Genomic DNA, 12,053 nt, shown 5'->3' with positions numbered 1-12,053 from the left:
TCTTCTCCATGTACTTCTCCTGCAACTGCCTCACAATAAAGAGCGCGTCTGTCGTTCCTCTTCCTGGCATAAATCCAAACTGCATTTCGTCGATCTTCACCTTCTTCCTTATCCTCCTCTCCAACACCCTTTCCAATACCTTCATTCCATGCTCCAATAACTTTATCGCTCGGTACGAGCCACACTCTAGAGCAGGGGCGGGCAACCTTTTCAGAGTGAGGGCCAGATGAGACTTTTGGAAGGAGATCGCGGGCCGGAGTGAAAAACGAAATCTCAGAATTACTATATTTTGTTTACATGAATAGATTGTACAAAAATTGCATTGAACACTCTACAAATCAATGAGACTGCTGGTGCTGTTTGCCATGAAGAAGTATTTCCATGTCTGGCTCGATGGTTGAGGTAGACAACAGAAGAATGTCATTGAGGTGGCGGTCCGAGAGTTGGGAGCGAAGGTGAGACTTCGTGTACTTCATTTTCGAGAAGAGCTGTTCACAGCAGTAGGTGCTGCCGAACATGGCCACAATGCGTTGGACATGGGCAATGTATTTTTGAAAATTGTTAGAAGGGAGAACGGTGTCGCGGAAGAAGGACAATGGAGAAGAGGTGCGGAACTTCGCCTTCATTTCATCGTTGCACTGCAGCTCCACCAACTCCATCTGTAAGGAGGCAGGGGCGTCTTCCACGGGGAAGTCAAAGGGAGCAGTGAAAAGCTTGAAGTCCGCAGCCAGCACCCTGACTCCTGCAAAACGGGAAGCAAATTCCTCACGTAGAGAGTTGACGACACTAACGCAAGTGCCCAGGTCCACATCGTCAGGGGCACATGCAGCAAGGCGAGGAAAATGCACAAACTGACCAGAAGCCAATTGAGCCTCCCACAAGCGCAGTTTAACCTCGAAGGCAGTGATGTGCACGTACATGTCTGTCACGAGAATGTCTTTGCCTTGCAGCTTTATGTTGAGGGTGTTCAGGTGCGCCGTGATGTCCGTGAGCAGGGCCAGGCGAGCTAGCCACCGCGGATCAGAGAATTGATCAGCGTGGGGAAGGTTCTTCTGACGTAGAAAGGTGGCAATCTCCTGCTGTAGGTCGCACACCCGAGACGGCATGGCCCCACGACTCAGCCAGCGTACCTCACAGAAGTAGAGCAGGTCGTTGTAGTGCACGTTCACCTCGTCCATCAGTGCCTGGAACTGACGATGGTTAAGGCTGCGGGAGAGGATGGAGTTGACGACCTTCACCACGACAGACATGACACCAACGAGGTTGGCAGACTTAGCGCACAGGGACTCTTGGTGGATGATGCAGTGCATCTTGTTAATGGGCTGAGTGTATCCGGCGGCTGCACAGTGACGCACTAGCAGCGAAGCGGCGCCCTTCTTCTCACCAACCATCGCCGGGGCACCGTCGGTCGTCACACACACAAGACGGGAGAGGTCCAGGGAGTGCTGATCAACACACAGAAGCACGGCGTCGCAGATGTCTTTCCCAGTGGTGGTGTCGCGCAGCGGGACAAGCTGGAGGAATTCCTCACACACTTGAAAGTCAGCGGTGACGCCACGGATGAAAACGGACAGCTGGGCCGTGTCCTTTGTGTCGGTGCTCTCATCCAGAGCGAGGGAAAAGGCGACGAAATTTGAGCTGCGTGTTTTGAGTGAGTCGTGCACGTTTTCCGACATATCCTCGATGCGGCGACGAACGGTGCGGGACGAAAGGCTCACGTTCTCAAAGGCGGAACGCTGCTCTGGACAGACGGAGTCCACTACAGCGAGGAGGCATTCCTTGATGAAGTCCCCATCCGCGAATGGCTTCATTTGGCGAGCAAGGATGCGGGAGACTTCATAACTGGCGCGCGTCACCTTTTCGGCCTCAGTATTCTGCTTGCAGAAGAGTGAAGTTTGTTTCTCCAAGTTGCCTGATAGTCTAACCATGGCGTCCTTCCTTTCGGTGGCAGACACCGACGCGAAGTTTGACGAGCGGTGCTCTGTCTCCCAGTGGCGGCGCACGTTGTACTCTTTTAGGACAGCCAAAGTCTTCAAGCATATGAGGCACTGGGCCTGTCCAAAGCGCTCGATGAAGAAGTACTTCTCCCACTCAGGGTTGAAGATCCGACGCTCGAGGTCCACTTTCCTCTTCTTAACACGCTGGGTCGCAGACATGATGAGCTGAAAAGGAAGAAAATTAGGTATATCAGCAATGAATAAATGATGTAACAGCAAGCAATCTGGGGCACAAAAAATCTCGGAAGACGAATTGTACAGATGAATGTATTTATTTTGCGCGCACGTGGCCAACGCTGAATATGACACAGTTTCACCGTAAAACTGAAATACAGGAAATGAATCAGTCTGCATACTTTTTTTTTTAAAGAGTTCGTTTTCCTTTTAAACAAAAGTTCGTCAATTTCGTTTTCCTTTTAAACAAAAGTTCGTCAATTTCTTTTTTCTTTTACAAACAGAAAGTTCGTTATATATATTTTTTCTTTACAAATAGAAAGTTCGTTATATTTTTATTTTTACAAATAAAAAGGGAGAATAAAATTATTTAAACGCAGCAAATGAAAGATAATAACATGTTCTAACAAACAAAACAAAGCAAATTGAAAGAAAGTGAAAATTGAAATAGGTTTAGAGAACTCTGCGTCGCTTACCTCTTTGTTGCAAGTTATTTGTCCCAGACACCAACGTTTGTCGCAAGCTGACTGAATCGGAAGGACGTCCGTATCACATGCCGGCTGATTTGAAAAGACCGCCTATCAGCAAGCAGGCGGTGTCGAGGCAAGACAGTTCCCCGTGCGCATGTCTTCCGGAAGAGGACGGTGCTGAAGACAAAATGTCCCTTTCTTGAATTCAGACCGGCTAAATATAAACTCTTACATTTACAAATGATATGAGTTTTACTGGGAGGTCCGCGGGCCGGATTGCAATAATAAAGCCTAGCAGGGTGGCGGGCCGGACGCTAAGCCTTCGCGGGCCGGATGTGGCCCGCGGGCCGGGTGTTGCCCGCCCCTGCTCTAGAGGGTCACCTTTCCCCTTGTATAGAGGGACAAGGGTACTCAGTTCCCATTCCACTGGAATGCGACCTTCTTTCACCACCAGATTACAGATCTCTGCCATTCTCTTCACACCCCAACTTCCTGCTGCCTTAAACATACGTATCTCCCACAACTCCCGTCGGCCCTCCCGCTTTTCTACTCTTCATTGCTTTTATCGCTTCCTCAACTTCCTTCTCGGTTATCTTCTCTGCCGCTCCGAAAACTGGTTTACTCTCTATGTTGCCAGCCCATTCATTCTCTGTATTCAACAGCATTTCCATATGTCTTTTCCATCTTCCTTTAATTCCATCTGGGTCCACAACGATTTGTCCCACTTCATCCTTCAAGCAACTCACCCCCATCACATCACACCTCTCTTTCGCTATCTGCTTTGCAATCCTGAATACCGCTCTCTGACCCTCTCCCGAATCCATGCGTTCTCTGAACATTTTCCTACATGTCTCCTGCGCCTTTGCTACCTCTTTCTTTGCAGCCTTCTTGGTTGCCGTATAACTTTCATGCTCTGCGTTTTCTGCTCCCGTACCGTTCGCCTTCTGCCACTCCTTGAACTTCTTCCTCTTCTCGTCAAACCTCTTTCCAACTTCATCATCCCACCACCATGTTTCCGAGTGCCTCGGTGGTCCTTTTGTCCATCCACATACCTCACCAACGGCTCCCAACAGACTATCTTTCATTGACATCCAACCACGTTCAAGCTCAACGACATCATCCTCTACCCGACTCAGCCTCTCTTTTAATGCCTCCCTTACTGTCACCTCTTTCAACCTCCACACCTTCATTCTCGGTTGGTACTTCACCCGCCGAGCTCTCCTCGCACCTTTCACCCTTATGTCGCAGACAACCAAGTGGTGCTGTGAAACAGCCTCCTCCCCCGGGATCACCTTTGTGTCCCGGAGGTGCCCCCTATCTCGCCTACGCACCATCAGGTAGTCAACAGTTGTCGTCGACGCACCTGACGTGTATGTAACAAGTTTATTATCCCCTTTCTGGAACTGAGTATTACAAATCGACAAATCAGCAAACTCCAAAATCCTTTCACTTTCTCCATTTCTCACACCATATCCGTAACCCCCATGAACTCCCTCAAAACCGTCCATACTCCTTCCCCACATGTCAATTTAGGTCTCCTCCTACCACAACAACTTCCTCATCTTTCACGTTTTCCATCAGCTTCTCTATTGCACACCAGAACTTGTCCTTCTCTTCATCGCTCCGACCAACCTGCGGAGCATATCCCGAGATGACGTTCACCAAGAGCTTTCCAATCATCATTTTCACCATCATCAACCTATCACTCACTCTAGTCACACTCACCACTGTCTACAAACTCCTCAGAAAACAGGACACCAACACCATTCACGCCCTCCGGGCACCCTTGCCACACATACTTGTATTTCTGTCCCTGCCTACCCTTCACCATTCTCACACCACTTCCCTTCCATCTCGTCTCTTGCACACAACATATGTCCACTCTTCTGCTGACCAATACTTCCACCACTTCTCCTGATCTCCCTGTCATTGTCCCTACAATCCATGTCCCAAACCTCAGAAACCGATCTCCACTTCGGGCTGTACCCTGCCCATATGTAGTTGTAATTGTCATGGTTCTCTTTTTGAGGCAATGTTTTTTATGGCCCGATGCCCTTCCTGACGCCAACCCTCTTAGTCGCCTCTTACGACACGCAGCGATACGGTGTACCTATTCTAACCAGGGTACACACCGTAATATATATATATATATATATATATATATATATATATATATATATATATATATATATATATATATATATATATATATGTAAAAAAGCCCCATTGTATTTTTTCCCTCTGTCTCCAAGGAAGTGACGTCACATTCACAAAAGTGAGGTCGCGTTTGTCACTGAAAAGGAGCACATGCAATATCAGTATTAGCGCCATTCACCATGTTGTTTCGACTCAGGAGAGGTGAATCTTTTCTGTCCGAAACTTTTACGACACGCATTGGAATTTGGGTTTATTGCATGGCCATTCCAGTTTTCACAACTATAACACTAGAGGTGAGACCTTAGGAATTTATATTTGCTGTAAAAATACATATGGGTGAGTAGTTTCACTCAGTCATTTGAAATTCCATGATCACCTTGATAATATATATATATATATTGGCCGATATATATTATATTAGCAGTCGGTGATTCTGTCTGTCTGTCCGTCCGGGGGTGTGGCATACTCCGTTTAGAGAGTAGCTCCACCCTTTCTGGGAGAGGCTTCATATAAACAAATATCCACCATTTTATTAACTCGCATCGCTTTGAGGCCTGTTTAGTTAGGCCTGTGCTGTCTTGCTCTCACAGTTTTATTTCAACTCTAATTCGATATATCATTTCATTTTTCACAGTCGCTAACATAGTTTTAGACTCGGTTGAAAAAAAAACGGGAATAAAATCCCATGAAAGTTTCCGTTTATAGAACGAAATGAATTCTCAAAGGCCTGTAATTTCAAGGCCATTGAATCTCTCTCACGCCTTTGTCTCCAATCTAACTCACCATCTGATTTCATTTTTATCAATGGTTTTAGACTCTGTGTCAGCAATAATTGGGACCATTCACGCACATGCAGGAAAATGCAGAGATATATTTTTTAAAAATCGCGCCACGATGTATCATACACCGCCCAACATGACACAGACGGCAACATGTCGACATCTATTAAAAATTCGCTTTTTCTTTTCCATTAAGATATATTACTTTTCCGTTTGATGACAGTCGTCACAAAAACGTCAACAATGATGCCGACATATATTTCTTCGTTTTTATTTCATTCAACATTATTATCTGGAAGTAAAAGTTCACGTGTTCATTTCACGTGTGCAAAAACAAACTCCATTTCACGTGTGCATGGACGTGTCATTCACATATGTAAAATAAATAATTTAACAGACGGGAAATTGCTGAGAGATATTTCGTTCGGAGCAATTATACACCGCCCAAAGGAAAATTTTCACTGGGAAACCGAGTGAATTCACCGAGCGAATGTCATCGAATTTCACCGAGTTTCAGGAAATTACCAAGAGATATTTCTTCATTTTTATTTTATTAGTTACCAGCAGAAGTACCCCGCACTGCCGGGGGGGGGGGAAGGGCACGTACACTTTAAACGTGTGTGTGTGTGTGTGTGTGTGTGTGTGTGTGTGTGTGTGTGTGTGTGTGTGTGTGTGTGTGTGTGTGTGTGTGTGTGTGTGTGTGTGTGTGTGTGTGTGTGTGTGTGTGTGTGTGTGTGTGTGTGTGTGTGTGTGTGTGTGTGTGTGTATATATGTGTGTGTATTTTTTTTTCATATATATTTATATATACATACACACTGCCTTCAGAAAGTAATCAAACCCTCGACTTTTTGTACACCACTCTTTTCCGATGCCATCTCCAGGCGCTGCATGACGTCATTGCTGGTCGCCGAAGGGAGCCCAGCAATGACACGCGCTGAAAGGGAACACTCAGTTTTCATCCGGTTCTTTGTTGCCATCGCCAGAGGAGAGGGTATTGCATTTGAGTCAGTTTTTTGTCTGTTTGTTACTTGCCGGAAAAGATTCCGGCAAGTATGTTGATCGGTTGGTTTGTCTGTTTGTCTGTCTGTTTGTTTGTCTGTTTATACGCAGCACTACGTCCACACCGTTGCACACAGAATTGCCAAACTTTACAGACATATTTGTCTTGCCCTGGAATAGACTGCCCAATTTTTAACTCTCTCGGCCCAAGGCGTCCATTATGACGTCATAATTCCGTAATTCGACAAGTACAAAACTTCATCCAATCAAGATGCAATTTCTTGAGCACCATGTCGGCATAAACTGGTGGAGAAAAAAATAATGATGACGTCGTAGCGTCATCAATTAAATAATTAATCAATTAATTATTTAATTATTTTGATCAATGACGTATTTTATTTTCAAAAAGTTGCAGCTTCAGATGAAACACTGGTGGTTGAGGTAGAGGTATGCTATTAGCCAATTGATTAAGAAATTATTTTATGATTATTGTTTGTTGATTTTAATTATGCAATTAATCAATCAATTGTTGCACACCTCTCCCTCCCATTACCGTCTCCATGTGCTGCATGGTGGTATCGCCGGGCGCCTAAGGTGCCCTGGCAATGCCGCATGTGGAGGATGTTATTTATTTATTTGGCATGGCCGCGGTGTACTTTGAATGTATCTGTGCTTGTTTCACATTTTGTTGTGTGCAGCCTGAATTTTAAATGGATTAAATTTAGATTTTTTTTTTTTGTCACTGATCGACACAAGATACCCCATAACGTCAAAGTGGAATTGGTTTTTCGAAATCTGTACAAAATAATTTAAAATGAAATACAGAAATATCTAATTTACATAAGTATTCAACTCCCTGAGTCATTTCTTTGTGGAAGCGCCTTTGCCAGCGATTGATTACACCTTTGAGTCTTTTGGGGCATGCATGTATTTATCAGCTTTGCCCCTCTGGATTTGGGGAGTTTCTCCCATTCTTCCTTGCAGATTTTCTGAAGCTCCATCAAGTTGGAATGGGGAGCATCGGTGAACAGCAATCTTTAGGTCTTTCCACAGATTCTCAAGGGGATTCAAGTCTGGGCTTTGGCTGTATGCTTGGGGTCATTGTCCTGTTGGAGCGTAAGTCTTTGCCACAGTCTGAGGTCTTTTGCACTCTGAAGCAGATTATCCTCAAGGATTTTCTAGTATTTGACTCCATTCATTGTTCCCTCTATCCTTACAAGTCCACCAGTCTCTGTTGCTGAAGAGCATCTCCATAGCATAATGGTGCCACCACCATGCTTCAGGGTAGGGATGGTGTTAGATGGGTGATTGCTATGCTCTGTTTCTGGCAGATGGTAGCTCATTGCATCCAGGCCAAATTGTGAATTTTTCATCTCATCAGACAACAGAATGATTTGCCTCTTGCTCCGAGTCTTTCATGTGCCTTTTTGCAAACTCTTGCTGTGCTGTCATGTTCCTTTTTCTTAGGAGTTGCTTCCATCTGGCCACTCTCCCATGAAGCCTAGAGTTCTGTAATGCTGCAGAGACTGTTGTCCTTCCAGCAGGTTCTCCCATCTCAGCCAAGGAACTCTGTAGTTCTGTCAAAATGGTCATTGGGTTCTTGGTCACCTCCCTGACCAAGGTCCTTCTTGCCTGGTTGCTCAGTTTGGTCAGACGGCTCTCGGAAGAGTGTGGATAGTTCCACATTCTTTCCATTTCCTAATGATGGAGCTCACTGCGCTCTTGGGAACTTTCAACACTAGAAATTGTTTTATATCCTTCCCCATATCTATGCCTCCTCACAATTCTATCTTGGAGTTCTACGGACAGTTCATTTTACTTTATGGTGGAGTTTCTGCTCTGACATGCACTGTGAACTGTGAAACCTCATACCACCCATCCCTCCATTTTATTGTGGGCTAATTATATTGTTCAAACTCTTCATTTATTCATTCAAATATTCCTGACTACGATGCATGCAGTTTGTTGCCACGTAGATATTGTTACTTGGTTAAGCTTGAATATCACAGAACTTACCAGGAAAGTACAGATGATAGCGGTTATTTTCAGTACCTTGTCTGTTAAAAATGTCAAACCTCACAATTCAGCCTATTTGAACTGGATGACTATCTTTCCTTTAATTAATATCACTGGCCCTCAAATCGGGATTTAGAAGGAAGCACGACTTTGATGTATTGTAGTAATCCCTGCCTCATGGTTTCCAATTTGTAAATTGCAGTCTATATTTCTGTAATAGTTCACCACCACAACCACCACAACGGAAAACCACCACAACGGAAGTGACGAATCCGTAACAATAATAACCTGTAAATGAATTTGAACTTCACAATCAAATTGGTTATCTTGTTCAACCTGGTGTTGTTAGCCTGTTAGCCTGGTGTTGGCTTAGCGGTTAGGGTGCCGGCTGGTTCGAATCCCGGTCGATCCGGTCCGTCCGATCCGGTCCGGTCGGTCCGGTCGATCGCTGAATTAACGCCAGGGGGGTTGACTCAGCCTGTCATCCTTCCGAGGTCGGCAAATTGAGTACCAGCTTGCTGGGATGAATGATCACGGTGTGTACCCCGATTTAGAATAGGTACACCGTATCCCTGCGCATCGTAAGAGCGTGACCAAGGATTGGCGTCAGGAAGGGCATCCGGCCATAAAAACATTGCCTCAAACAGGGAACCATGATTGTCATGGGGCCCGCAAGGCTAACCCCCACTCTCGCGGGGAAAATGGCCTTAAAACGATCATTCATTCATTCATTTCATTCATTTCTGTAATAGTTCAGGGAAAAAACTGGTGAAATGGCCTCAGGGTTCACACCATGTCGATGAATTCTTCAACATTGTTTATTTCATTTTTTTGTGCATTTTCCCACTCCGACTGACCTGTATTTCAGGGAAACGAGGAAAAATGATGTCATTTGCACAAAAGCAAACCAAAAAGGTTTATTTGCCTCTTCTGATGATCAATTTGCAATGCCGAGAAATGAAAGATGGGTTCAATCCTCAATAATGCATTTGTACCTGGCTTTTAATGACTTTCAATGATGCATTTGTACCTGGCTTTTAATATTATGCTTGTGCACATGGTAATTGACTTTTGAAAAATGGAAGGCACAAGCTTTCCAAGCTTGCTTCTTGTTGCATGTGCACAGTGATTGCCACAGGTATACTTGGACTTAGATTTAGAAGGACTATAGAAGCTTGTTTTTTTTTTTTTGGGTTTGTTTCTGGTATTGGATAATTGTTGATTTTTAAGTTTATTATCCATTTTTCAGCACTGCCATATTCCATTCTAACAAAGCTACTGAGACTTAGCCACCTTTTTGTTGATACAAGTTGTAGTTTTTGAATAAGTACAAATTATTGCTGACAATAGCTCTAAAGGTGGAGTTTTATTTATTTCCTGGTGAGCAGCAAATTGTGGTGACCATGACTACAGACGATATGGAAAATCTGGTGTTTGCTCTTGGATCAAAGAAAGCAATGTCTCGCCTTCACAAAGACATGCAAGATCTGGTATGTATGAAAACGGTGGTTTTGGATAAGTTTATGAACACCAATATTTTAGGTTTTTATGCATCAAAGGAAGAATATGCGTTGTCTGATGATTTTACTACTTTTATTTCTATATACAGCATACATTTTTGTTTTGCAAAATTGCTGTAAAATAGCTTGATGAATGTCATATTTTGGTTCATTTGTGTGTGTGTGTGTTTGCGCACCAACACCACTGGTCGTCATCTCCACTTGCAAGTCTCTAAGACTGAACGGAGCCTTTCCTGGTCCTGAAGTATCCATATTCACCACAGCAAGGAACCATGATTCATGAACCAAACAGTCTTCTTATCCGTGCTCCGTTTCCACTTCTGCCCCCAGGTGGTGACAATGTAGATACTCGCGACCTCCCGTGTGGCTTCTGGGGTACACTTGGGTATGCCTGGTCTTGGTCTCATCCTTCCTCAGTGGGATAGAGTCAACAAAACCCAAAATGGCAAGGCCAGGGTGCTAGCGTCTCAAACAAAATTAAATTGGCGCAACTCTGGGCACCCTCCACACAGCACGTCTCCCCACCAGTCAACAAGTACGACCAAGCTGCAGGGCCAGACCGTGCCACAAATGCATGTCGAATAGCCTGATACTGGGTGCCTCATGCCCATGTCGTCCCATTGAAGCTGCTGTTTTCGGCTCTGTCTTAACTGCTTTTTAAAGTGATGAATTTGATATGGTCCTCGGTCCTTTCCGTCCCAGGCGAGAGGGAGGCGGCAAATCACGTGTGTGTGTGTGTGTGTGTGTGTGTGTGTGTGTGCGTGTGCGTGTGCGTGTGCGTGCGTGCGTGCGCTTTTTATTTTACCATTTCAGCTTTTGTCATCAAATTTCCAACAAACCTTCATTCGGAGAATACGGAGAAAAATGTATCGTAATAAAAGGCAATGTGTGTCCGTTAATTAGTCAGTGTGTCTTCTCCATAACTCCAAAAGCATGAAACCTAGTGGCCTGAAACTTTGCATGCATACTAAGTGAACTCTGAAGGAGTGCATGAAACTCGATATTTTGATGAATAGAAACATCCCTTTTGTAGAGAAATAACGGCTTACCTTCATGAAAGACTTTATCCTTGGGCAGCTCAACATCACCTCATAGGGGTCTTGGCCGCCATTTTGCTTCGACCTATTCAAACATGCCATGCCTTGGAAACACGATCCACTCTCACAAACTAATGAAAGTATTGTTATAGATCGCGGTTAGATGTTATAGACCGAGCGGTGGTGTAAGACCGCGACCTAACAAAACTCACCCGATTCACCCAGACTTTGGCCGTATCGCACCCCAGCTGCTCAATGAGGGAAAAGACGAAAACGACGCAATGCAAAGAGGAAAAAGAAGGCAAAGAAAGGTTTGGAAATACGACTGAATTTATTGGCTATTTACACACAAGCAAAAAGAAAGCAATCAAGGTTTATTTACAACACATAAGACGCAGGTGACACAGGGAAAATACTAGCTTATACAGACTTAATTAACCCAGGACAGAACAAACAAAAGACTCTGACTCACGCGGGGAATTGCAGGAGGTGGATGGCTGGAGGTGAACGCTTGGTGGAGCCAACACGGAGCTTGGTGGAGCCAACACGGAGCTTGGTGGAGCCAACACGGAGCTTGGTGGAGCCAACACGGAGCTTGGTGGAGCCTTGGTGTGACGGGTTCTCTCTTCTCTGTAAAAGCTCAACCGTCTTGTCTCTGGTAAAAGCTCAACTCTTCCAGTCTCTTGTAAAAGCGAATCTCTCTGACTCCTCTCCACGGCTTGGGCTCCCTTGTGTCTGCCGGTAAAAACTCATCTCCTTTGGCCACACCCCTGCCTTGGGTTATATAGGCCCCCGCCCCTCAACCTTTGCGAACCTCCCCGACCGCTCTTCCTCCGCCCTCTGTAGCCAAACCCCTGGCTCATGGTTGGTCGAGCGGGGCTGGTTCACTCCTCCCCCTCTATG

At 45.1% G+C, this 12,053-nt stretch overlaps 2 protein-coding genes across 6 annotated transcripts in view; both read left to right on the top strand.

Moving 5' to 3' along the window:
- Nucleotides 1-12,053, top strand: part of CCDC47 (coiled-coil domain containing 47) — a 67,879-nt gene that overhangs the window by 17,939 nt on the left and 37,887 nt on the right. For all 5 annotated transcript variants that reach the window (XM_068121216.2, XM_078780624.1, XM_078780625.1 and 2 more), the window contains one exon: nt 9,982-10,083. In XM_068121216.2, the coding sequence (XP_067977317.2) occupies nt 9,982-10,083 (102 nt within the window). The remainder of the gene's footprint in view (nt 1-9,981; nt 10,084-12,053) is intronic.
- LOC144892665 (uncharacterized) lies at nt 11,382-12,029 on the top strand. The gene is made up of 2 exons (XM_078780626.1): nt 11,382-11,461; nt 11,637-12,029. The coding sequence occupies exons 1-2, from the start codon at nt 11,406-11,408 to the stop codon at nt 11,893-11,895; spliced, it is 315 nt and encodes a 104-aa protein (XP_078636752.1). The 5' UTR covers nt 11,382-11,405; the 3' UTR covers nt 11,896-12,029.

Source organism: Myxine glutinosa, chromosome 6 (genome assembly GCF_964187855.1).
Source record: "Myxine glutinosa chromosome 6, kmMyxGlut1.1, whole genome shotgun sequence".
In the NCBI taxonomy this organism is placed as follows: Eukaryota; Metazoa; Chordata; class Myxini; order Myxiniformes; family Myxinidae; genus Myxine; species Myxine glutinosa.
Note: the sequence above shows the minus strand (reverse complement) of the source record. Positions and strands in the feature narration are given on the sequence as shown.